The sequence below is a fragment of the Bombina bombina genome, chromosome 8 (genome assembly GCF_027579735.1).
Source record: "Bombina bombina isolate aBomBom1 chromosome 8, aBomBom1.pri, whole genome shotgun sequence".
NCBI classification, from domain to species: Eukaryota; Metazoa; Chordata; class Amphibia; order Anura; family Bombinatoridae; genus Bombina; species Bombina bombina.
The window spans coordinates 80,645,391-80,672,350 of NC_069506.1; the positions used below are offsets into that span (position 1 = coordinate 80,645,391).

At 39.3% G+C, this 26,960-nt stretch overlaps 1 protein-coding gene across 1 annotated transcript in view; it reads left to right on the forward strand.

Annotated features, from left to right (window-relative positions):
• Positions 1–239: 239 nt before the first annotated feature.
• The window catches only part of SLC45A1 (solute carrier family 45 member 1), a 75,277-nt gene continuing 48,556 nt past the window's right edge, over positions 240–26,960 (forward strand). The window contains exons 1-2 of the mRNA XM_053689884.1: positions 240–323; positions 9,180–9,593. Coding sequence (XP_053545859.1) covers positions 9,200–9,593 — 394 coding nt within the window. The 5' untranslated portion in view covers positions 240–323; positions 9,180–9,199. The remainder of the gene's footprint in view (positions 324–9,179; positions 9,594–26,960) is intronic.

Genomic DNA, 26,960 nt, shown 5'->3' on the forward strand with positions numbered 1-26,960 from the left:
GCTATATGCATGTTTAGGCTTTAGGGGGGGGGGGGGAATATATATACGTTTGTCCTCATAAGGTGTTTATAAGTCAGTGCACCTGCTGGAAAAACAAAATAATGGTGAAATAACTGAGACAAGCACATCAGACTGTAGAGAGAAAAAAAACACATAGCAGTGATGTCAGCAGATACACCTCCCCCATCACTACACAGCCAGAAGGAACAATCTTGGATGGAAGGAGGGAGGATACAGCAGTGCCAGCCTGGGAATCCCTGTCTAGCATTATCTATGCAGTAAATGGGCATTTGAAAAGAATGCTCCTTCATCTTAAATATCAGGTAATATATCATAAATGCTAACGTGCTGCGGACCACTGTATTTACACTAAGATACCATTCTGTTTCTTCTTACACCTTTATAGAAGGTGCTTGTCCTTTGTTCTTCCTCTGGTACCTTAAGAGCATCCATCTGTCTTATTGGGAAATAATGTTCACCATGCATAAAAGACTTTCATTTGCCAGCAGCACCCAATTAATCTAACAAAATGATGCAAAGTGAGGCAGGAAGTGTGATTATGTTTTTGTCTATAAAGCTACAATTTATCCAGCATCACACATGCTTGTATGCAGAAAGATGTTGTTATAAATCCTTGTTATTTTCCTACTAATTTATTTTTATTTAGGCCAAAATATGTCATCCTTTCTGCAAATTATAATTACATTTTATTTCAATACAAACAACAGCTATTTATAAATGCAGCACTTAGGCCAATATTATGTATAGCGTGCAGTGTTACACAGTATTTGTTAATATTATACCTGCTATTTCTGCAACAGTATTCTCATATATATATTGTTTATGTGTTTAAAAAATACAACATAAGGATCACAAATAGGTATTTTTTCCTTCTAGCATGCTGCTAGATTTTCTCAGTCCCCCTCTGCAGAGCATTTTCTTCGGGGAGGGGGGGGTTGTTGTTTTTTTTAACAGATTCCCATTCTTTTGATGAAAATTGAAAGCCCAAAGAAAACCCTGCTAATTATTTTTCTCTATAACCTTCCCAGTGTTTTATTACATAGAAGATGTACAGGCCCAGATCACATAAAGCCTAAACTCTTAGTAACCTCCCATGCTGACTCAGCTTGTGGTTTAATGTGATACTTTGTGTATTTCTGCTATAGCATAGGCCGCAGTCTAATTTCAGCATCAATTGGCTTCCAAATTGTAAATATGTAGTAAGACATTTTCTCTCATTTGTTAAAAAAATACTGCAGTAATAATTGTAATGTGAGTAGCTTACGCAGCTTGCTCATTTGTTGTTTTTCTGTACCATAGACTACTGCAATATTCCAGGTTGTATAGAACATAAGTACATAAAGGCAGAAACAGAAGTGATCGTTCTTGTATATAAAAGGTCACACTTATAAAAGAACAACCTTATTTTGCAGATAATATAAATAAATATATATATATATATATATATATATATATATCTACACACACATTTACAGATTTTTCTCTCACAATTTGGTTGACTAAAATGTTAAAGACATAGTCAAAGTTGTATAGCCACTGTCCTCTGCCCTGCTCTATATGGATATAAAGAGTGGACCAGAGGCATAAATACCAGTCTTGATTGTTTAACCAACTGTATCTGAAACAGAACTATAGCATTTTGGGGCTAGAGAAAATAATTTTGGGGGTAAAATAAATCATATTGACCACCTAATAAATTTTGACCTATGATTCAGTTTTACTAGATTTATTTAGACTCTATATTAGCTTACATGCCTTCTAATGATTGCACATTTCTTGACTCTTCAGTGTGTAGCTTTTACAGAATAATGAAATAACTGGTATGACTGGAAAAACTCTAAAGCATTCATAAACCTAATGAAATGTAATGCTTTTTTTTATTATTTGGTCTTGTGAGGAAATTGAATTGCTACTGTGTACAGAATTCTACAATTTGTTAAACATAATAATCTCAAGATTCACTAAGCCTGAGTCTTTCCATTCCCTCCAATTCAATTGGTATTATAGGGAGCTGAATTACAAAATAGAACAAGTGATCAAAGTAAATGTAGACCATGGTGTTTGTTAATTTAAATAGAAGCTAATGCATTATAGTCTTCTAGGAAAATCTCCCGCACTGGCTCACTTGTAGCTGATTTAAACTAATTATTACCATACAGAGAAATAACGTAGACCAGTTAGCAAAAATGTTTCCATTATTCATTTGACAAACAACAAAGTTAAATTATTTTGTCCAAAATGTGTTAATTAATAGAATGAAGAAATACAGCACTTGTTATTTAATTCATTTATTTGTTAACTAGGCAATAAGCCTGCCCAGAGGGCAGTCTATTAAAAAAAAAACTACAACCCCCCAAAACTAAAATTACAAAAAAAATAAACAAAGCTATCCAAAATAAAAAATGTAAACCTAAACTAATACCCCTATAAAAATAAAAAATCCCCCCCAAATAAAAACACCCCTAATCTAATACTAAACTGCTAATAGCCCTTACAGGGGCTTTTGTAGGGCATTGCCCTAAGGTAAACAGCTCTTTAACATTTAAAAATTACTAAATCCCCCCCTAACAGTAAAACCCCCCACCCACCAAACCCCTCCCAAAAAAAAACTAACACTAAAAAAACCTAAACCTAAACTACCCATCAGCTCTTTTCCAGCCCATTAAAAATAAATAAGAAAATCCTCACTAAGCCCCAAATAGGTACTCACCGTTCCTGAAGTCCGGTGGAGAAGGTCTTCTTCTAGGCGGCTGCATCATCACCGGCAGCGCGGGAGCGGAGGTGCGGAGCTGTCTTCCCCGGCGAGTGGATCCTCGGCGGCAGCGGTCCTCGGCATTGAGGCTCCTCTTCATCCGATATCCATCATAGGCTAAAGATTGAATGCAAGGTACCGCATTCAATTTGGGGTACCTTGCATTCCTATTGGCTGAAATTTTGAAATCAGCCAATAGGATGAGAGCTACTGAAATCCTATTGGCTGTTCAAATCAGCCAATAAGATTTCAGTAGCTCTCATCCTATTGGCTGATTTCAAAATGTCAGCCAATAGGAATGCAAGGTACCCCAATAAATATGGGGTACCTTGCATTCAATCTTCAGTGTGCGACGGATGATCGCACGAAGAGGAGCCTCCACATCGCTGAGGACGCCGCTGAGAATCCACGAATTGGGGAAGCTAGCTCCGCACTGCGCTGCCTTCGCTCCGGATGAAGATAGAAGATGATGGAGCCGCCTGGAAAAAGACCTTCTCCGCCGGAATTTAGGAACGGTGAGTACCTATTTTGAGCTTAGTGTTAGGATAATTTTTTTATATTAGGGATTTAATGGTCTGGAAAAGAGCTGATTGCCTTTTTTAGAGCAATGGGTTAATTAGATTTATTGCGATGTGGGGGTTTGTCGGTTTGGGGGTTAATAGGTTAATTGGGTTTATTGCGATGTGAGGGGTTGGCAGTTAAAGGGTTAATATTTTAATTATGTTATTTACGGATTAGGGGCTTTATTATTTTGCGATGTGGGGGTTTGCGATTTAGGTGTTTGTTAATACTTTGTGCAGGAGGTTAGTTTTTTTTTGTTACACTTCGTGCGGGCGGGTAGGTTTTTTTGGTTATACTTCGTGCGGGTGGTTACGTGTTTTTTATTTATTTCTTGCGGTGCGGTTATGTGTTTATTCAATATTTTGTTCGGGCGGTTGTGGTTAAGGCTTCGTGTTTGCTTACGCTGCATCCAGGTGGATTCCGAAAATGGCATGGTGGTGAAAGAATCCACCTGATATGGATTCTTTCACCACCCTGCCATTTTCAGAATCCACCGGGATGCAGCTTTGATGCATCCAGGTGGATTCTTTTGGCTGCCTCGCGTAGCCAACATTCCTTTGAGGATACGTACGCAACTGGCAACACTGATGAACGCATTACAAACGCGATTATAGTATAGATAAACTTATCTACCTATAAATGAACAAATGTTGGACTACATTTTTCAACTTTGTTCTCAAAGGTATAACAAAAACCACATTTTTGAACACGCTTACTGGCCTATATTATTTTTTTAATTAAAGGGATATGAAACCCAACATTTTTCTTTTGTGATTCAGAGTATACAAATTAAAAAAAAAGTTTCCAATTTACTTCTATTTGCTTTGTTCTCATGTTATTCTTTATTGAAGAGATACCTAGGTAGTTGTCTGGAGTACTACATGGGAGGGAATATGCCTGCCTTCTAGTGCTCTAACAAAATGGAGAACAATCTTGCAAAACAGCTGTCATATATTGCTCCAGACACATGTGCACTCCCTGCTTTTCAACAAAAGATACAAAAGAACAAAGACAATTCGAAATTTGTTTAAAATTGTATTCTCTATCTGAATCTTAAAGGAAATTTTGGGGTTTCATGTCCCATTAATATCAGCTACAAATGAGCTAGTGGGGGAGATGTTCCTAGATGATAGACTGTGGGGCATTAGCTTCTATTTAAATTAGCAAACACATTGTCTCTTATACTAATTCTAAGTAACGAGGGTATCAGACTTTTTTAGAATGAGGGACCATATAATATTTTTTATTTACTTAATTATTTTTATGGCTTAAAATGAACTGGACAGAAGAGTGAAAGCAAAGTAATATACAGTGGGCTAGATTACAAGTGGAGCGCAAATGTTTGCACCCGAGCAATATGGGGTATATCGCAAAGGTTTGAGCTCATCAGTCTTTCCGCTCTTATTACAAGTTGAAAGTAAACATAATCGATTGAGCACAATCGTGATTTACGCTAGAATGATTACCGCGACTTTTGAGCTCTGCTTAACAGTTTTGTGAAACTAAAAAGTGTCACAAAACACATCACAAATACATTACAAAGTAAAGTTACACTTATAATAACACTATCTAATAAATATTATTGCACACAAAAGTTATAAAAGTAAAAAATAAAAAAAAGGCAGGCAAAGGGCTTTAACATTGAGATACATACATACACATATCTAAAGATGGATATGTATATATATATATATATATATATATATATATATATATATATATACATACATACAGTATATATATATATATATATATATATATATATATATATATATATATATATATATATATAAACCATGGGGTATATTTATCATAGTGCGAGCGGACATGATACGATGTAGCGTATCATGTCTGCTGCACATCGATAAATGCCGACAGCATACGCTGTCGGCATTTATCATTACACCAGCAGTTCTGGTGAACTGCTGGTGCAATGCCGCCCCCTGCAGATTCGCAGCCAATCGGCCGCTAGCAGGAGGTGTCAATCGGTAGTTTATATGTGTATATACAGACATATACATGTATAAATAAATAAATATATATATATATATATATAAGTGCATTGGATTCCTTTGCCGTCAAGTAGATGAAAATATATAATAGCATATTTATGCAATTTTCATATGTAATAAAGGTTTTAACTTTGTATTTAATGTAAATATTACACATTCCAATGTTCTGCACATAGCAGAATATGTTCTATGTATTTCTAAATAGATATTCCGATATATATAGATATATATATATATATATATATATATATATATATATATATATATATATATATATATATATATATATATATATATATATACACAGTATATGTATATATCTCTACCTAAATAATTTTATATATATACTGTATATAGATATATATTTTACCAAAATGCCATCAGATAGAGAATAAGATTTAAAAAAGTTTCCAATGTACTTCTATCATCAAATTTGATTCATTCTCATGTTATTCTTTGCTGAAGAAATACATAGGTATGTCTGATGCATACATCACAGGAAATAGTGCTGCCATCTAGTGCTCTTGCTAATATATAACATTTTTGCCAAACATGCGCCATATAGTGCTGCAGACATCTGTACACTCCTGAGCTTATATCCCTGCTGCTCAACAAAGGATAAAAAGAAAACAAAGAAAATTTGATAACAGAAGTAAATTGGAAAGCTGCTTAAAATCTTATGCTCTTTCTGAATTATGAAAGAAAAATGTTGGTCTCTTTAAAGGGACATTATACACTCATTTTTTCTTTGCAAAAATGTTTTGTAGATGATCTATTTATAAAGCCCATAAAGTTTGTTTTTTAAAAAAAATGTATAATTTTGCTTATTTTTAAAGAACATTGCTCTGATTTTCAGACTCCTAACCAAGCCCCAAAGTTTTATTTGAATACCGTCAGCTACCTTCTCCAGCTTGATCCTGTTTGTGTAAAGGGTCTTTTCATATGTAAAAGAAGGGGGTGGGGGGAGGGTCTTATTTCCCACTTGCAGTGGGCTTTCCAACTGCCTTTTCAACAGAGCCAAACTGAAAGCTTCTAAGTACGTTTTTAAACAGTTTTATACTGGATTTTTATATCAGTATCTGGGCATCTTATTCTTTATAGTAGTGTCTATTACATGCAGTTATATGAAAATGAGTGTATACTGTCCCTTTAAGCTCTGTAAAGTTCAATATGGAAGACAAGTTATAGAGCAGCGGTTTTTAGACCACTGCTTCATAACTTCTGTTTCCGGCGAGCTTGATAAATCGGCCCCTTAGACTCTAGATTTTATATTAGTTTACATGACTTCTAATACGGAGCTTGATAAATCGGCCCCTTAGACTCTAGATTTTATATTAGTTTACATGACTTCTAATACGGAGCTTGATAAATCGGCCCCCTAGACTCTAGATTTTATATTAGTTTACATGACTTCTAATACGGAGCTTGATAAATCGGCCCCTTAGACTCTAGATTTTATATTAGTTTACATGACTTCTAATACGGAGCTTGATAAATCGTCCCCCTAGACTCTAGATTTTATATTAGTTTACATGACTTCTAATACGGAGCTTGATAAATATGTCCCCTTAGACTCTAGTTTTTATATTAGTTTACATGACTTCTAATACGGAGCTTGATAAATCGGCCCCCTAGACTCTAGATTTTATATTAGTTTACATGACTTCTAATACGGAGCTTGATAAATCGGCCCCTTAGACTCAAGATTTTATATTAGTTTACATGACTTCTAATACGGAGCTTGATAAATCGGCCCCTTAGACTCTAGTTTTTATATTAGTTTACATGATTTCTAATACGGAGCTTGATAAATATGCCCCTTAGACTCTAGATTTTTTATTAGTTTACATGACTTCTAATACGGAGCTTGATAAATATGTCCCTTGGAGTTTAAGCTCCCAATTGAATGTTGAAATAGGAGTTATCTTGAAAGTTGTGAAACACAACCCCCCCCCCTTCAGAATTTAATTTTAATTATTATTTTTGTATATATACAATTATTATGTTTTATTGTAGTGGTTTGGTTGAATAGCACTGTTTATAAGAAAGGTAGAAAGAAGACAAAACCAGAAATATATGGAGTAGACCTAATACTTGCAAGCAATAATCTGAGCTAGTGGAATACAGCACATTTGTCTGTACAGTGAAATAGTGCACTTCCCCTGTCTCTACATAATTTATTTCCTTCGATTTTGTGGATTTATTTTCTGCTTACCTACGGAATCTACAGCATTAATACAGAAAGGGACACATATCCCCCCCAGGCACTTGGTATACCTCATATCAGCAGTTTTATTTGAAATTGTCCGGGCATATTTGGGCATAAAATGCTTCACTAAATTGTGTCCAGATATTTCTGTTTTTTTCTCTCCTTTCCACTTTTTCTACAAACGGAGTGCTACTCCACCAAACCTCTACAAAATAATATATATATCTTTAAATCAGCTTCTCTTTTTTTACCATCACCCTTATATCTTGTTCTTTATTTTGTAGAAGACTTTTGGCTATTTCAAGTTTTATTATATAATGAGTGCGCTAGGAACTATTTTCTTCTCTAGTTTCTTCTCTAGTAACCAGGTGCGTAGATGATTTTTCACAGCATCAACTATATTTTCTGATGTTCTATAAAAAGTTTAATAGTTTTGTCTGAGGGTGGAGGGCTTGGTTATTCTTTGACAATCCCAAGGTTTTCAAAAATTCCACTTTTGAATTTACTATTCCAAAGGACTATGCTTGAATTGATGGCAGTTGACTTGGTAGTGATGAGAACTCTAAGATAACTGTAATAAAAATAGTGATAATAAAATGCATATAAACTATGACTATTAAAAAACATGTAAAGAGAAATAAACAATGACCTCTATAATATACGTAGTATCATGAATAGACAGTAATTAGTGTACACTAGTATGGAAAATGTCTTCCTTAAGGGATATTAAACACTAAATACATTGCATAAGCATAATATTAAAGGGACAGTCTAGTCAAAATTTAAACTTTCAAGATCCAAATAGAGCATGGAATTTTTAACAACTTTCCAATTTGCTTTTATCATCAAATTAGCTTTGTTCTTTTTGGTATTCTTTGTTGAAAGTTAAACCTAGGTAGGTTCATATGCTAATTTTTAAGCACTTGAAAGCTTCCTCTTATCTCAGTGCATAATGACAGGGTTTTTTTCACAGCTAGACATCGCTAGTTCATGTTAACGATATAGATAACATTGTACTCACTACTGTGGAGTTATTTATGACACTGATTTGCTAAAATTCAAGTCTGTCAAAAGAACTGAAGTAAAGGGAAGTCTGTAGAGGCTTAGCTACAAGGTAATCACAGAGGTAAAAAATATATTATTATAACAATGTTGGTTATGCAAAACTGGGGAATGGGTAATACAGGGATAATCTATCTTTTTAAACAATACAAATTCTGGAGTAGACTGTAGGCAATTCCTCTCCTTCCTTTAGCCATGGGTACCGCCATGTTAAAATCTATCTTTCACTACATTCCAGTGCTGACCTGTTTGCACATTTGCAGCAACTGATACCTGTAATGTAACCTAGGTTTCATAATGGCAGCAGCCATGATTAGAGGGAGGTGCAAGAAATGTATTTAATATTTAGGATCTGTTTGAATAGGGTTGGTTTTGAATAAAGAATGTATTTATTAACCACATAAGAAACAAAACATTTTTGTTGCTTTTACTTTTTATCCATAGTAATTTGCATAGGTGTAATATAAAAAAAAATGTTTTATAAAATAAATTACTTTTTGAGACATGACACTGCGTTCTTCTTTTATCAAAATAATAACTTTACTTTTTTTTTTCTTCACAGAAATAACATATCCGGCCATAATGTCTACATCTGTAATGTCTCCACCAGCTGATACCATCCTTCCAAACGTGTCTTCTCAAGAGTTTTGGAGGTCCCAGGCATGGGGCTACACCACATCCGTTACAGGTCATATCAGCCATAGAGCTAACAATTTTAAAAGGCATCCAAAGAGGAGAAAACTAATCCGGCCTTCACCTCCTCCTCCTCCCAATACCCCCTGTCCTCTTGACCTCATTGATTTTGTAGATCTTTATCCTCGAAGATCTTTTTTGGAACTTTTATTTAATGGATGTATTTTATTTGGAATCGAGTTCTGTTATGCAATGGAAACTGCATATGTCACTCCTGTGCTATTACAGATGGGTCTTCCGGATGAATTCTATAGCATGGTGTGGTTTATCAGTCCAATATTGGGTAAGGCTTAATGTTATCTACATAATTATGTATTTTTTAATTCACACATAGGTAAAACTTGCCATTTATACATTAGGAAAAACAATGCAAGGCATGAATATGAGTTCAGAGGGCACTGGTGAAGGATACAGGCAAACGAGTGGAGAGAAATGAGTACAGGAAGGTAGATGCACTCTGGTAGGTTTGCAGGACTCAGAGGCAGACTGTGGTTTTAACTATGGCAGACGTAAACTCAGAGGAAGGGTTTACATAGAAATCAAAGCTGGTGGCCCACGTTGAGGGTGACATAATTCAGAAGAAAAGCTGGGGGTTCACAATGAATAACTCTTGTTAAAAACAGCCACATAACTCAGTAATCAGGCTAGCAGTTAAAGGGTCACTGAACACTTAATAGTTCATTGCTTGAATGATGTATTCAGAGCAAAGATTAGCCTGAGAATAAATTGTACATGTTTTTTTGTTTTGTTTTTTTTTAAAGAATTATATTAGTTGTTTAAATATTGGAAAAAAATAAGGCTAAAGTTAATGTTTATAAAGCAGTGGGCGCAGCCATATTGTAACTTAGGTTACCTTTTCTGCTGAGGCCAGTTAGGAATGGTTATAAATGGCTTTCTATAGTGTGCAACTAATGACTGTGTGGAATATAGCTGAATCTGCATTTCCATGTTTAACATGAATTGGAAAGCCAATAACGTTCAGAATAAAATTACAAGAAATGAGAACAAAATAAAAAACAAAATTTATGCTTACCTGATAAATTCATTTCTCCTGTAGTGTGGTCAGTCCACGGGTCATCATTACTTCTGGGAATATTATCTCCTCCCCTACAGGAAGTGCAAGAGGATTCACCCAGCAGAGCTGCTATATAGCTCCTCCCCTCTACGTCACCTCCAGTCATTCGACCAAAGGACCAACGAGAAAGGAGAAGCCCAAGGGTGTAGTGGTGACTGGAGTATAATCCAAAAATTTTTTAGCCTGCCATAAAAAAACAGGGCGGGCCGTGGACTGACCACACTACAGGAGAAATGAATTTATCAGGTAAGCATAAATTTTGTTTTCTCCTGTTAAGTGTGGTCAGTCCACGGGTCATCATTACTTCTGGGATACCAATACCAAAGCAAAAGTACACGGATGACGGGAGGGACAGGCAGGCTCTTTATACGGAGGGAACCACTGCCTGAAGAACCTTTCTCCCAAAAACAGCCTCCGAAGAAGCAAAAGTGTCAAATTTGTAAAATTTGGAAAAAGTATGGAGAGAAGACCAAGTTGCAGCCTTGCAAATCTGTTCAACAGAAGCCTCATTCTTAAAGGCCCAAGTGGAAGCCACAGCTCTAGTAGAATGAGCTGTAATTCTTTCAGGAGGCTGCTGTCCAGCAGTCTCATAGGCTAATCGTATTATGCTACGAAGCCAAAAAGAGAGAGAGGTAGCCGAAGCTTTTTGACCTCTCCTCTGGCCAGAATAAACGACAAACAGGGAAGACGTTTGACGAAAATCCTTAGTTGCCTGTAGATAAAATTTCAAGGCACGGACTACATCTAGATTGTGTAGCAGATGTTCCTTCTTCGAGGAAGGATTAGGACACAAAGATGGAACAACAATCTCTTGATTGATATTCCTGTTAGTGACCACCTTAGGTAGGAACCCAGGTTTAGTACGCAGAACTACCTTGTCTGAATGAAAAATCAGATAAGGAGAATCACAATGTAAGGCTGATAACTCAGAGACTCTTCGAGCCGAGGAAATAGCCATTAAAAACAGAACTTTCCAAGATAACAACTTGATATCAATGGAATAAAGGGGTTCAAACGGAACACCCTGTAAAACATTAAGAACTAAGTTCAAACTCCATGGCGGAGCAACAGTTTTAAACACAGGCTTGATCTTAGCTAAAGCCTGACAAAAAACTTGAACGTCCGGAACTTCTGACAGACGTTTGTGTAAAAGAATGGACAGAGCTGAAATCTGTCCCTTTAAGGAACTAGCGGATAAACCCTTTTCCAAACCTTCTTGTAGAAAAGACAATATCCTTGGAATCCTAACCTTACTCCATGAGTAACTCTTGGATTCGCACCAATATAAGTATTTACGCCATATTTTATGGTAAATCCTTCTGGTAACAGGCTTCCTAGCCTGTATTAAGGTATCAATAACTGGCTCAGAAAACCCACGTTTTGATAAAATCAAGCGTTCAATTTCCAAGCAGTCAGCTTCAGAGAAGTTAGATTTTGATGTTTGAATGGACCCTGGATCAGAAGGTCCTGTTTCAGAGGTAGAGACCAAGGCGGACAGGATGACATGTCCACTAGATCTGCATACCAAGTCCTGCGTGGCCATGCAGGTGCTATTAGAATCACTGATGCTCTCTCCTGTTTGATTCTGGCAATCAATCGAGGAAGCATCGGGAAGGGTGGAAACACATAAGCCATCTTGAAGGTCCAAGGTGCTGTCAGAGCATCTATCAGAACCGCTCCCGGATCCCTGGATCTGGACCCGTAGCGAGGAAGCTTGGCGTTCTGACGAGACGCCATGAGATCTATCTCTGGTTTGCCCCAACGTCGAAGTATTTGGGCAAAGACCTCCGGATGAAGTTCCCACTCCCCCGGATGAAAAGTCTGACGACTTAAGAAATCCGCCTCCCAGTTCTCCACTCCCGGGATGTGGATTGCAGACAGGTGGCAAGAGTGAGACTCTGCCCAGCGAATTATCTTTGATACTTCCATCATTGCTAGGGAGCTTCTTGTCCCTCCCTGATGGTTGATGTAAGCTACAGTCGTGATGTTGTCCGACTGAAACCTGATGAACCCCCGAGTTGTTAACTGGGGCCAAGCCAGAAGGGCATTGAGAACTGCTCTCAATTCCAGAATGTTGATTGGAAGGAGACTCTCCTCCTGATTCCATAGTCCCTGAGCCTTCAGAGAATTCCAGACAGCGCCCCAACCTAGTAGGCTGGCGTCTGTTGTTACAATTGTCCAGTCTGGCCTGCTGAATGGCATCCCCCTGGACAGATGTGGCCGATAAAGCCACCATAGAAGAGAATTTCTGGTCTCTTGATTCAGATTCAGAGTGGGGGAAAAATCTGAGTAATCCCCATTCCACTGACTTAGCATGCACAATTGCAGCGGTCTGAGATGTAGGCGTGCAAAGGGGACTATGTCCATTGCCGCTACCATTAATCCGATCACCTCCATGCATTGAGCTACTGACGGGTGTTGAATGGAATGAAGGACACGGCATGCATTTTGAAGCTTTGTTAACCTGTCTTCTGTCAGGTAAATCTTCATTTCTACAGAATCTATCAGAGTCCCCAAGAAGGGAACTCTTGTGAGAGGAAAAAGAGAACTCTTCTTTTCGTTCACTTTCCATCCATGCGACCTTAGAAATGCCAGTACTAACTCTGTATGAGACTTGGCAGTTTGAAAGCTTGAAGCTTGTATCAGAATGTCGTCTAGGTACGGAGCTACCGAAATTCCTCGCGGTCTTAGTACCGCCAGAAGAGTACCCAGAACCTTTGTGAAGATTCTTGGAGCCGTAGCCAATCCGAATGGAAGAGCTACAAACTGGTAATGCCTGTCTAGAAAGGCAAACCTTAGATACCGGTAATGATTTCTGTGAATCGGTATGTGAAGGTAAGTATCCTTTAAATCCACTGTGGTCATGTACTGACCCCCCTGGATCATGGGCAAAATTGTTCGAATAGTTTCCATCTTGAACGATGGAACTCTTAGGAATTTGTTTAGGATCTTTAAATCCAAGATTGGCCTGAAAGTTCCCTCTTTCTTGGGAACTACAAACAGATTTGAGTAAAACCCTTGTCCTTGTTCCGACCGCGGAACTGGATGGATCACTCCCATTAATAAAAGATCTTGTACGCAGCGTAGAAACGCTTCCTTCTTTGTTTGGTTTGTTGACAACCTTGACAGATGAAATCTCCCTCTTGGGGGAGAGGATTTGAAGTCCAGAAGGTATCCCTGAGATATGATCTCTAACGCCCAGGGATCCTGAACATCTCTTGCCCAAGCCTGGGCGAAGAGAGAAAGTCTGCCCCCCACTAGATCCGGTCCCGGATCGGGGGCCCTCGATTCATGCTGTCTTAGGGGCAGCAGCAGGTTTCCTGGTCTGCTTGCCCTTGTTCCAGGACTGGTTAGGTTTCCAGCCTTGTCTGTAGCGAGCAACAGCTCCTTCCTGTTTTGGTGCAGAGGAAGTTGATGCTGTTCCTGCTTTGAAATTACGAAAGGAACGAAAATTAGACTGTCTAGCCTTAGCTTTGGCTTTGTCCTGAGGCAGGGCATGGCCTTTACCTCCTGTAATGTCAGCGATAATCTCTTTCAACCCGGGCCCGAATAAGGTCTGCCCTTTGAAAGGTATATTAAGCAATTTAGATTTAGAAGTAACATCAGCTGACCAGGATTTTAGCCACAGTGCTCTGCGTGCCTGAATGGCGAATCCGGAATTCTTAGCCGTAAGTTTAGTTAAATGTACTACGGCATCTGAAATAAATGAGTTAGCTAACTTAAGGGCTTTAAGTTTGTGTGTAATCTCATCTAGTGTAGATGATTCAAGTGTCTCTTCCAGAGACTCAAACCAAAATGCTGCTGCAGCCGTGACAGGCGCAATACATGCAAGAGGTTGCAATATAAAACCTTGTTGAACAAACATTTTCTTAAGGTAACCCTCTAATTTTTTATCCATTGGATCTGAAAAAGCACAGCTATCCTCCACCGGGATAGTGGTACGCTTAGCTAAAGTAGAAACTGCTCCCTCCACCTTAGGGACCGTTTGCCATAAGTCCCGTGTGGTGGCGTCTATTGGAAACATTTTTCTAAATATCGGAGGGGGTGAGAACGGCACACCGGGTCTATCCCACTCCTTAGTAACAATTTCAGTAAGTCTCTTAGGTATAGGAAAAACATCAGTACTCGCCGGTACCGCAAAATATCTATCCAACCTACACATTTTCTCTGGTATTGCAACTGTGTTACAATCATTCAGAGCCGCTAATACCTCCCCTAGTAATACACGGAGGTCTTCCAGCTTAAATTTAAAATTTGAAATATCTGAATCCAGTCTGTTTGGATCAGAACCGTCACCCACAGAATGAAGTTCTCCGTCCTCATGTTCTGCCACCTGTGACGCAGTGTCTGACATGGCCCTAATATTATCAGCGCACTCTGTTCTCACCCCAGAGTGATCACGCTTACCTCTCAGTTCTGGTAATTTAGCCAAAACTTCAGTCATAACAGTAGCCATATCCTGTAATGTGATTTGTAATGGCCGCCCAGATGTACTCGGCGCTACAATATCACGCACCTCCCGAGCGGGAGATGCAGGTACTGACACGTGAGGCGAGTTAGTCGGCATAACTCTCCCCTCGTTGTTTGGTGAAATATGTTCAATTTGTACAGATTGACTTTTATTTAAAGTAGCATCAATACAGTTAGTACATAAATTTCTATTGGGCTCCACTTTGGCATCAGCACATATAGCACATGTATCTTCCTCTGAATCAGACATGTTTAACACACTAGCAATTAACTAGCAACTTGGAAATGCTTTTCAAGTAATTTACAATAATATGAAAACGAACTGTGCCTATAAGAAGCACAGAAAAAATTATGACAGTTGAAATAAATAAATTATAGCATCAAATCTTTGTAAGAAATATACAATTTTAGCAAAGGATTGTTCCCATTAGCAAAGGATAACTAACCCTGACAGCAGAAAAAATACACAAATAAACGTTTTTTATCACAGTCAACTACAATCTTCACAGCTCTGCTGTGAATGATTACCTCCCTCAAAACAAGCTTTGAAGATCCCTGAGTTCTGTAGAGATGAACCGGATCATGCAGGAAGAAAATGAACCTCTGACTGAGTTTTTTGATGAGTAGTAAAAGCGCCAAAAATGGCCCCTCCCCCTCACACATAACAGTGAGAGAGATCAGTAAACTGTTTAAATTTAAACAAAACTATTGCCAAGTGGAAAAAACAGTGCCCAAAACATTTTTTCACCCAGTACCTCAGAGAAATAAACGATTTTACATGCCAGCAAAAAAACGTTTAACCTCAATAAATTAATTGTTATTTAAAAACCTATTGCAAGTCCCTGCAAATTAGGTTAAGTCTATGCATACAGTATAAATCCAGTTAAGTACCATTCCCCAGAATACTGAAGTGTAAAATATACATACATGACAGCCTGATACCAGATACATCTACTGTATTTAAGGCTGAGTTTACATTATAACGGTATGGCAGGATTTTCTCATCAATTCCATGTCAGAAAATAATAAACTGCTACATACCTCTTTGCAGATTAATCTGCCCGCTGTCCCCTGATCTGAAGTTTACCTCTCCTCAGATGGCCGAGAAACAGCAATATGATCTTAACTACTCCGGCTAAAATCATAGAAAAAACTCAGGTAGATTCTTCTTCAAATTCTACCAGAGAATGAATAACACACTCCGGTGCTATTATAAAATAACAAACTTTTGATTGAAGGTAATAAACTAATTAAAATCACCACAGTCCTCTCACACATCCTATCTATTCGTTGGGTGCAAGAGAATGACTGGAGGTGACGTAGAGGGGAGGAGCTATATAGCAGCTCTGCTGGGTGAATCCTCTTGCACTTCCTGTAGGGGAGGAGATAATATTCCCAGAAGTAATGATGACTCGTGGACTGACCACACTTAACAGGAGAAAATGAAAGTATATTGCAAAGTTATTTTACTACATGCAATTAAACAATTTATATTAAAATCTTGAGGTGTTTAATGTCCCTTGAAAGTTTAAAAGTCTGAGAAAAAGAAAATAACAAGAAAATGGGGTTATGTGGATACACCATACAAAATAAGGACTGGAAACTGAGAGCAGGTAGTTAATAGCCAAGTGCCACTCATAGTAAGGTTTAACAAATGACAATACACACTGCCACTGCTCCAGGTGATCAGTCCATTCAGCCACTCACTTACACTGGCTGTACCATATGAAACAAATTACAAAACTGATACCCTAGAAAATATAAGAGACAGGTTATGTGCAAATGGAGGATCTGCAAATGGATCCAGGTAACATCTAAGACATAAGTCAGGAGAGCAAAGATAGCAATAGTTCACAATAGTGAGTAAGCTAGAATCTGGTTGCAGCAGAATTACTTTTAAAGGGATATTGTATACTAGATATTTCTTTGCATTAATGTTTTGTTGATGATCCATTTATATAGCCCATCTGGTAGTGTTTTTGTAACAATGTGTAGTTTTGCTGATTTTTAAATAACATTGTGCTGATTTTCAGACTCCTAACCAAGCCCCAAAGTTTTAGAAGTAGACTGTTGTCTACCTACTCCAGCTTGCTCCTGTTTGTCTAAAGGGTCTTTTCATATGCAGTGGAGGGGGGGGGGGGTGTCTGCTCTTTTTGCTTTACAGCCCATTTCACTGGGTGCCCCAGCCTAACCTTGCTAAATTGGGAGCTTATAATTAAGTTTTGAAAAGGTTTTATACTGGATTTTTAGATCAATATCTGTGCATATTCTTCGTTATAATAGTGTCTGTTACATGCAGTTATAGGAAAATTGGTGTGGACTGTCCTTTTAAGGTGCAGTAACAGAATTACAAGTAGGAAGGCCAGAGGCAGGGATGGTTCTAGACCTTAAAGGGACACTGAACCCAATTTCTTTCTTTCGTGATTCAGATAGAGCATAACATTTTAAGCAACTTTCTAATTTACTCCTATTATCAAATTGTCTTCATTCTCTTGGTAGCTTTATTTGAAATGCAAGAATGTAAGTTTACCTTAGCGAGACACCCTGTTTTCAGGGTAAAAAGAGTATTTAGATCATTCCACCAGGGAAATAGAAGGACTGGCGAGCATTCTTTAATAATCTCGCCAACCCAGAGAGCTTTCAATTATCGAGCCCTAAGGGTCGTGTTGGGAGGGTGGTTATTATTTTCTTCTATACATTCCTTCCATTCTTCTTTAACTTCCATTGCCCCCTCATTTAATGGAACAGTGTACTGTAATATGTTTATCCCCTTTGTATTACATTGTTTATAAATAGCTCCTTTACCTTTATTTTGGAATTTGAAATATGTTTTTGCTGTTGTATCACCACCTATGCTGAAAATATAAAGACTTAAGTATTTGCTATAGAAAAAGAAGAAATTACACTGTGTGAGTAGGAGAGATAAGAAATAAAATATTAAGTATTGGGCTTTGGTATATACACAGAGATAAGCATTTGTGTGTATAGAAACTGATTTTCCTGCAACCATGTGGTTTCAAAAACAAACCCAGCTATTTCATAAACAAACATAAACCCAAAAGGTATAATTTCTCATGCACCACACTTCTGAAAGTCCTGGCAGTGAAAGGGTAATCAGTTAATATTTTCTGTAGTGTAGGGATTACCCTTCCTCCAGACACCCCCCACCCCCTGATTCCTCCTAAACAGATTCCTTCCCTCCTCACCCTCCACTGGTCACCACCATCTTAGATATTGTCAGACAGTCTTCCAGTATGCAGTTTAGGGCTAATATATATTTTTTTTCCAAATTATAAATGTCTTTAGTGTAGGAACTTCCCACCTCCCTTATCCCCCCCAACAGCTATGTAACCCTCCCCCATATTTTTTATATTTTATTATACATTTTATATATTGTATATTTTTTATGTTGTCTAGGGACCAAAATCACTTTTTTCTGTAGTGTAGGGTCACACCTCCCTCTCCAAACAATAATAATAGCGTTAAGGGACCTATCACTACCTCTCCCTGCAAAGCATTTTCTGTAGTGCAGGGAACCCCGCCCCCCATACCAACTCCTGTGCTGGACTGCCCACATGCCTCCCTCCTTCCCTCCCACCTCTTCCACACAGACAGTGTCACTCTCTGTAACAATCAGCAATCTGGCTTCATATGGTAAGGGAGCATGGTCAATATTAAAGGGACCATGTAATGCCTACCTAGTAATGCTTTTCAACTAAGGATACCAAGAGAATTAAGCAATTTAGATAATAGAAGCAAATTGGTTATTCAAACCACATGTTCTGTATGAATCATAAAAGAAAAATGTTGTGTTTCATGTCTCTTTAAAGCAAATGCCTTCTGCCACATGTGTGCGGCTCCCGCTGTCTAAGCTCACAGCAAGAACTGCAACATGATCCTCTGTGCTGGACATATATACTACGCAGGGGTCAAGTCCTACAAAAAAAAAGTGTGGGAACTCACCAAGACTTTCACCCCCTCACAATTAATATTGTTTTATATATAGACACACACACACACACATACACACACTGTATTTATATGTCTATCTATACACTTGGGTTAATGAAAGCAAATTAAATACAATAAAGGGTTGAGTGGTTGCCTCTGGGCCTGAGAATCCTCTTCTGTCACAAAGTCTCACCACTTTGAGGGGAGCTAAATAACCCCAGAGCAAGCCACACAGAAATGTAATCACAATGTGTTCCACACAGTGCAGGGGGATCACACAGCAGGACCACTGACAGGCTTGCATTTAGGGTATTGTAGGAAATGTTACTGCCCATTACTAGAGGATCTCACTATCCCTCTAACCAGACATTGTCTAGCTCCTCCTATCAGCAGCAGTAGTGTTTACTGAAGCATTTCTGTTCTTTGTCCAGAGGGAACTTAGTTTCTCCTGCAAAAATAGTGCAGGAACTCCGTTCTCATGTGTTCCCGCCCGACTTGACCCCTGGTACTACGTCAACACAGTGCTCTGGGCAAAGTACTGTGTGACATAGTACCTGTTGGGAAATACAACAGCATGTACTGTACTACATATATTAACAGCACTCTGACTGTAGATGGCGCTGGTTATTTCAGATTACAACTTGTATATACCTGTGAACTTATTTACTAACAGGAAGGAAGTTTGTTCTTTTTTTCTTTTTTGTTTTTCTCTCTGTTTGCTGATTACTGTTTTACAAGTGATTGGTGTGTTTTAAATGTTTGCTGTTACATTTGTATGAATTCAGCATTAGGCTTTACTTATACAAGCTTCCAGTGTCTTTCTGATACATAACCAAAAGGTTATGGCCCCAGACACCGAAGGAAAACTACAGGTCAGTAAGTGTTGCATCTATGATCCAAGTAAACACTGTGTGAGGAAACAAGAGCTGCATCCAATTTACTGAAAGATGGCAAGTGGTTCAGATGTAAAATATGCAATAGCAAAGCTCAACAATACCAACTACCATGTGTGGAAGTTTAAGCTTGAAATGCTGTTATCCAAAGATGATGTATGGGAGGTACTGAATACAAACAGACCCACTGAAAACCCAGAAGAATGGGACAAAAAAAAAAAAAACAGGCAAGCAAAAGCAGTTGTTTATTCCAAGAAAATTGTTTTTAACAAGAGGTCACAATTTAAGGTTGGAGCAAAGGAAATTTAATCTCTTACAACGGAAATGTTTTTTCACTGTAAGAGCAATAAAATTGTGGAACTCATTACCAAAGGATACATTTAAAAATTGTTTGGATACATTTCTGTCTATAAACAAAAACACAATTTATGCTTACCTGATAAATTTATTTCTCTTGTGGTGTATCCAGTCCACGGATCATCCATTACTTGTGGGATATTCTCATTCCCAACAGGAAGTTGCAAGAGGACACCCACAGCAGAGCTGGTATATAGCTCCTCCCCTCACTACCATATCCAGTCATTCGACCGAAAACAAGCAGAGAAAGGAGAAACCATAGGGTGCAGTGGTGACTGTAGTTTAAATTTAAAAATTACCTGCCTTAAAATGACAGGGCGGGCCGTGGACTGGATACACCACAAGAGAAATAAATTTATCAGGTAAGCATAAATTGTGTTTTCTCTTGTAAGGTGTATCCAGTCCACGGATCATCCATTACTTGTGGGATACCAATACCAAAGCTAAAGTACACGGATGAAGGGAGGGACAAGGCAGGTACTTAAACGGAAGGTACCAATGCCTGTAAAACCTTTCTCCCAAAAATAGCCTCCGAAGAAGCAAAAGTGTCAAATTTATAGAATTTTGAAAAGGTATGAAGTGAAGACCAAGTCGCCGCCTTGCAAATCTGTTCAACAGACGCCTCATTTTTAAAGGCCCAGGTGGAAGCCACAGCTCTAGTGGAATGAGCTGTAATCCTTTCAGGGGGCTGCTGTCCAGCAGTCTCATAGGCTAAGCGTATTATGCTTCTTAGCCAAGAAGAAAGAGAGGTTGCCGAAGCCTTTTGACCTCTCCTCTGTCCAGAGTAAACCACAAACAAAGCAGATGTTTGTCGAAAATCTTTAGTAGCTTGTAAGTAAAACTTTAAAGCACAAACCACGTCTAGATTGTGTAATAGACGTTCCTTCTTTGAAGAAGGATTAGGACACAATGATGGAACAACAATCTCTTGATTGATATTCTTGTTAGATACCACCTTAGGTAAAAACCCAGGTTTGGTACGCAGGACAACCTTATCCGCATGGAAAATCAGATAAGGAGAATCACATTGTAAGGCAGATAACTCGGAGACTCTACGAGCCGAGGAAATAGCTACCAAAAAAAGAACTTTCCAAGATAAAAGTTTGATATCTATGGAATGGAGAGGTTCAAATGGAACTCCTTGAAGAACCTTAAGAACCAAATTTAAGCTCCATGGCGGAGCAACCGGTCTAAACACAGGCTTGATTCTAACTAAAGCTTGGCAAAATGCCTGAATGTCTGGAACATCTGCCAGACGCTTGAGCAAAAGAATAGACAGAGCAGAAATCTGTCCCTTTAAGAAACTAGCTGACAATCCTTTTTCCAAACCATCTTGGAGAAAGGATAATATCCTGGGAATCCTGACTTTACTCCATGAGTAACCCTTGGATTCACACCAGTAAACATATTTACGCCATATTTTATGATAAATTTTCCTGGTGACAGGCTTTCGTGCCTGTATCAAGGTATCAATGACTGACTCAGAGAAACCACGCTTTGATAAAATCAGGCGTTCAATCTCCATGCAGTCAGTCTCAGAGAAATTAGATTTGGATGGTGGAAAGGACCCTAAAGTAGAAGGTCCTGTCTCAGAGGCAGAGTCCATGGTGGAAAGGATGACATGTCCACTAGATCTGTATACCAGGTCCTGCGTGGCCACGCAGGCGCTATTAGAATCACTGATGCTCTCTCCTGCTTGATCTTGGCAATCAGTCGAGGGAGCAAAGGAAACAGTGGAAACACATAAGCCAGGTTGAAAGACCAGGGCGCTGCTAGAGCATCTATCAGCGTCGCCTTGGGGTCCCTGGACCTGGATCCGTAACAAGGAAGCTTGGCGTTCTGTCGAGACGCCATGAGATCCAGTTCTGGTTTGCGCCAGCGATGAATCACTTGTGCAAACACCTCCGGATGGAGTTCCCACTCCCCCGGATGAAACGTCTGTCGACTCTGCCTCCCAGTTCTCTACACCTGGGATATGGATAGCTGATAGATGGCAAGAGTGAATCTCCGCCCAGCGAATTATCTTTGAGACTTCTAACATCGCTAGGGAACTTCTTGTTCCCCCTTGATGGTTGATGTAAGCCACAGTCGTGATGTTGTCCGACTGAAATCTGATGAACCTCAGAGTTGCTAACTGAGGCCAAGCTTGAAGAGCATTGAATATCGCTCTCAATTCCAGAATATTTATTGGAAGGAGTGACTCCTCCTGAGTCCACGATCCCTGAGCCTTCAGGGAGTTCCAGACTGCACCCCAACCTAGAAGGCTGGCATCTGTCGTCACAATTGTCCAATCTGACCTGCTAAAGGTCATACCTTTGGACAGATGGACCCGAGATAGCCACTAGAGAAGAGAATCCCTGGTCTCTTGATCCAGATTTAGTAGAGGGGACAAATCTGTGTAATCCCCGTTCCACTGACTGAGCATGCATAGTTGCAGCGGTCTGAGATGTAAGCGTGCAAAACAGCACTATGTCCATTGCCGCTACCATTAAGTCAATTACTTCCATGCACTGAGCCACCGAAGGGCGCGGAATGGAATGAAGAATACGGCAGGAATTTAGAAGCTTTGACAACCTGGACTCCGTCAGGTAAATTTTCATTTCTATAGAATCTATCAGAGTCCCTAGGAAGGAAACTCTTGTGAGTGGGGATAGAGAACTCTTTTCTTCGTTCACTTTCCACCCATGCGACCTCAGAAATGCCAGTACTATGTCCGTATGAGACTTGGCAATCTGGAAGTTTGACGCCTGTATCAGGATGTCGTCTAAATAAGGGGCCACCAAAATGCCCCGCGGCCTTAGAACCGCCAGAAGCGACCCTAGAACCTTCGTGAAGATTCTTGGGGCTTTAGCTAATCCAAAAGGAAGAGCTACAAACTGGTAATGCCTGTCCAGAAAGGCAAACCTGAGAAACCGATGATGATCTTTGTGTATCGGAATGTGAAGATAAGCATCCTTTAGATCCACTGTAGTCATATATTGACCCTCCTGGATCATAGGCAGGATGGTACGAAAAGTTTCCATCTTGAATGATGGAACTCTGAGGAATTTGTTTAAGATCTTTAGATCCAAAATTGGTCTGAAGGTTCCCTCCTTTTTGGGAACCACAAACAGATTTGAGTAAAAACCCTGTCCTTGTTCCTCTTTTGGAACTGGATGGATCACTCCCATAACTAGGAGGTCTCGTACACAGTGTAAGAATGCCTCTCTCTTTATCTGGTTTGCAGGTAATTGTGAAAGGTGAAATCTCCCTTTTGGGGGAGAAACTTTGAAGTCCAGAAGATATCCCTGAGATATAATTTCCAACGCCCAGGGATCCTGAACATCTCTTGCCCACGCCTGGGCGAAGAGTGAAAGTCTGCCCCCACTAGATCCGTTACCGGATAGGGGGCCGTTCCTTCATGCTGTCTTAGAGGCAGCAGCAGGCTTTTTAGCCTGCTTACCTTTGTTCCAGGTCTGGTTAGGCCTCCAGACCGCCTTGGACTGAGCAACAGTTCCCTCTTGTCTTGCATTAGAGGAGGTTGATGCCGCACCTGCCTTGAAGTTTCAAAAGGCACGAAAATTAGACTGTTTGGCCCTGGATTTGGACCTGTCCTGAGGAAGGGCATGGCCTTTTCCTCCAGTGATATCAGCAATAATCTCCTTCAAACCAGGCCCGAATAAGGTCTGCCCCTTGAAGGGAATGTTAAGCAGCTTAGATTTTGAAGTCACGTCAGCTGACCATGATTTAAGCCATAGCGCCCTGCACGCCTGTATAGCAAAACCAGAATTCTTAGCCGTTAGTTTAGTCAAATGAACAATGGCATCAGAAACAAAAGAATTGGCTAGTTTAAGTGCCCTAAGTTTGCCAAGTATGTCATCCAATGGAGTCGCTACCTGTAAGGCCTCTTCCAGAGACTCAAACCAGAACGCCGCAGCAGCAGTGACAGGGGCAATGCATGCAAGGGGCTGTAGGATAAAACCTTGTTGACTAAATATTTTCTTAAGGTAACCCTCTAATTTTTTATCCATTGGATCTGAAAAAGCACAACTGTCCTCGACAGGGATAGTAGTACGCTTTGCTAAAGTAGAAACTGCTCCCTCCACCTTAGGGACTGTCTGCCATAAGTCCTGTGTGGTGGCGTCTATAGGAAACATTTTTCTAAAAATAGGAGGGGGAGAGAACGGCACACCTGGTCTATCCCATTCCTTAGTAATAATTTCTGTAAACCTTTTAGGTATTGGAAAAACATCAGTACACACCGGCACTGAATAGTATTTATCCAGTCTACACAATTTCTCTGGCACTGCAATTGTGTCACAGTCATTCAGAGCAGCTAAAACCTCCTTAAGTAACACGCGGAGGTGTTCAAGCTTAAATTTAAATGTAGAAATATCAGAATCAGGTATCCTTCCTGAATCAGAAACATCACCCACAGACTGAAGTTCTCCTTCCTCAGCTTCAGCATATTGTGAGGCAGTATCAGACATGGTTCTTAAAGCGTCAGTATGCTCTGCATTTCGTCTAACCCCAGAGCTATCTCGCTTACCTCTCAATTCAGGTAGTCTGGCTAATACCGCTGACAGTGTATTATCCATGACTGCCGCCATGTCTTGTAAAGTAAACGCTATGGGTGCCCTAGATGTACTTGGCGCCATTTCAGCGTGAGTCCCTTGAGCGGGAGTCAAGGATCTGACACGTGGGGAGAGTTAGTCGGCATAACTTCCCCCTCGTTAGATTCCTCTGGTGATAAATTTTTTAAAGACAAAATATGATCTTTATTGCTTAAAGTGAAATCAGTACAATTGGTACACATTCTAAGAGGGGGTTCCACCATGGCTTTTAAACATAATGAACAAGGAGTTTCCTCTATGTCAGACATGTTTATACAGACTAGCAATGAGACTAGCAAGCTTGGAAAACACGGTACTGTGCCTTTAAGAGAAACAAATTTTGTCAAAATTTGAAAAACAGTGAAAAAAGGCAGTTAGACAAACGAAATTTTTCAGTGTATGTAATAGGCTAACAGAGCATTGCACCCACTTGCAAATGGATGATTAACCCCTTAGTTCAAAAAAAACGGATCAAAAAAACGACATAGACTTTTTTTAACAGTCACAACAAACTGCCATAGCTCTACTGTGGCTCCTACCTTCCCCAATAAACGATTTTAGACCCTTTAGAGATGTCCTGTAGCATTCAGGGAACTTCTGAGGAAGGAAACTGGATGTCTCAGTCTGTAATTTTAACTGCGTAAAAAAGCGCTAAAATAGGCCCCTCCCACTCATATTACAACAGTGGAAAGCCTCAGGAAACTGTTTCTAGGCAAAAATAAAGCCAGCCATGTGGAAAAAATTAGGCCCCAATAAAGTTTTATCACCAAGCATATATAAAAAACGATTAAACATGCCAGGAAACTTTTTATATAGCATTTCTATAAGGGTATTACCACTGAGAGCAAGCATGATACCAGTCGTTATTAAATCACTGTATTCAGGCTTAACTTACATTTATCAGGTATCAGCAGCATTTTCTAGCATTTCCAATCCTAGAAAAAATTATAACTGCACATACCTCAAGCAGAGTAAACTGCACGCCATTCTCCCTCTGAAGTTACCTCTCTCCTCAGACATATGTGAGAACAGCAATGGATCTTAGTTACAACCTGCTAAGATCATAGAAAACTCAGGCAGATTCTTCTTCTATCTCTGCCTGAGATAAAATAGCACAACTCTGGTACTATTTAAAAATAACAAACTTTTGATTGAAGGAAATAAACTAAGTATTTTTCACCACTCCTCTTACTACCTCCATGCGCGTTGAGAGTTGCAAGAGAATGACTGGATATGGTAGTGAGGGGAGGAGCTATATAACAGCTCTGCTGTGGGTGTCCTCTTGCAACTTCCTGTTGGGAATGAGAATATCCCACAAGTAATGGATGATCCGTGGACTAGATACACCTTACAAGAGAAATTCATATATTTGATTGCTCGTATTAAATGGGTCACCTTTTAGTGGGATTATTCAAGCCTAACTGGAGCTTTTTGTAAGTATTTTAGATTTGGATAGGTTAAACTCGATGGACTTCGGTCTTTTTTTTTTAACCTCATCTACTATGTTACTATGTTATAAAAGGACGATCAACTCAGTTATATAAGAAAAGAAAACGCAGCTAAAGGTATGTGGACTGCACTTCTAAATCTGCATGAGTGTTTAAACTTAAACAGTAAACTCTATCTGCTGCGCAGACTGTATAAGATGAGGCTGGAAAAAGGTCAGGAAATGCGTGAACATGTGAAGCTATGCTAGGGATTGTGCAACAGCTACGTGCAATTTTAGAAGAAATTAAAGACAATCACATGGTAGCATTGTTACTATGCAGCCTTCCAGAGTCGTATGGTGCCCTTATCAACGCTTTAGAAACTAGACCTGAGCCGGAGCTAACATAAGAATACGCTAAGGGAAAATTAATTGATGAATACAATAGAAGAAAGGAAAACATGCATGGTGAAGAATAGGAGAGATCAGAAGTAGCTCTGAAGGTGCAAAAAGGCACAAAGCAAACAGAGAAACCAGAGTGTGTTTTCGGTGCAAAAAGGCTGATCACCTGAAAAAGAACTGCTCAATCTGGAAAGCTAAGCAGCGAAGGCTAGAGCCACCCACAAGAGATAGAGCTAAGACAGCCACAAAAGAAACCACAGCCACATTGTGGAGTGGTAACTTTAAAGTGACTAGTAAAGAATAGTGCACGACACAGATGGTGCATTGACTCAGGGGCAACAAGTCACATGACAAGTGATGAGACATTCTTAACAGAAATTGATTTCAATCCAAAAGACAAAATCTTCCTAGCAAATGGGAAAAGTATTACAGTGGAAGGTAGCGGTCAACAGTATCAGGTACTGTTGATCGCTACCTTCCACTG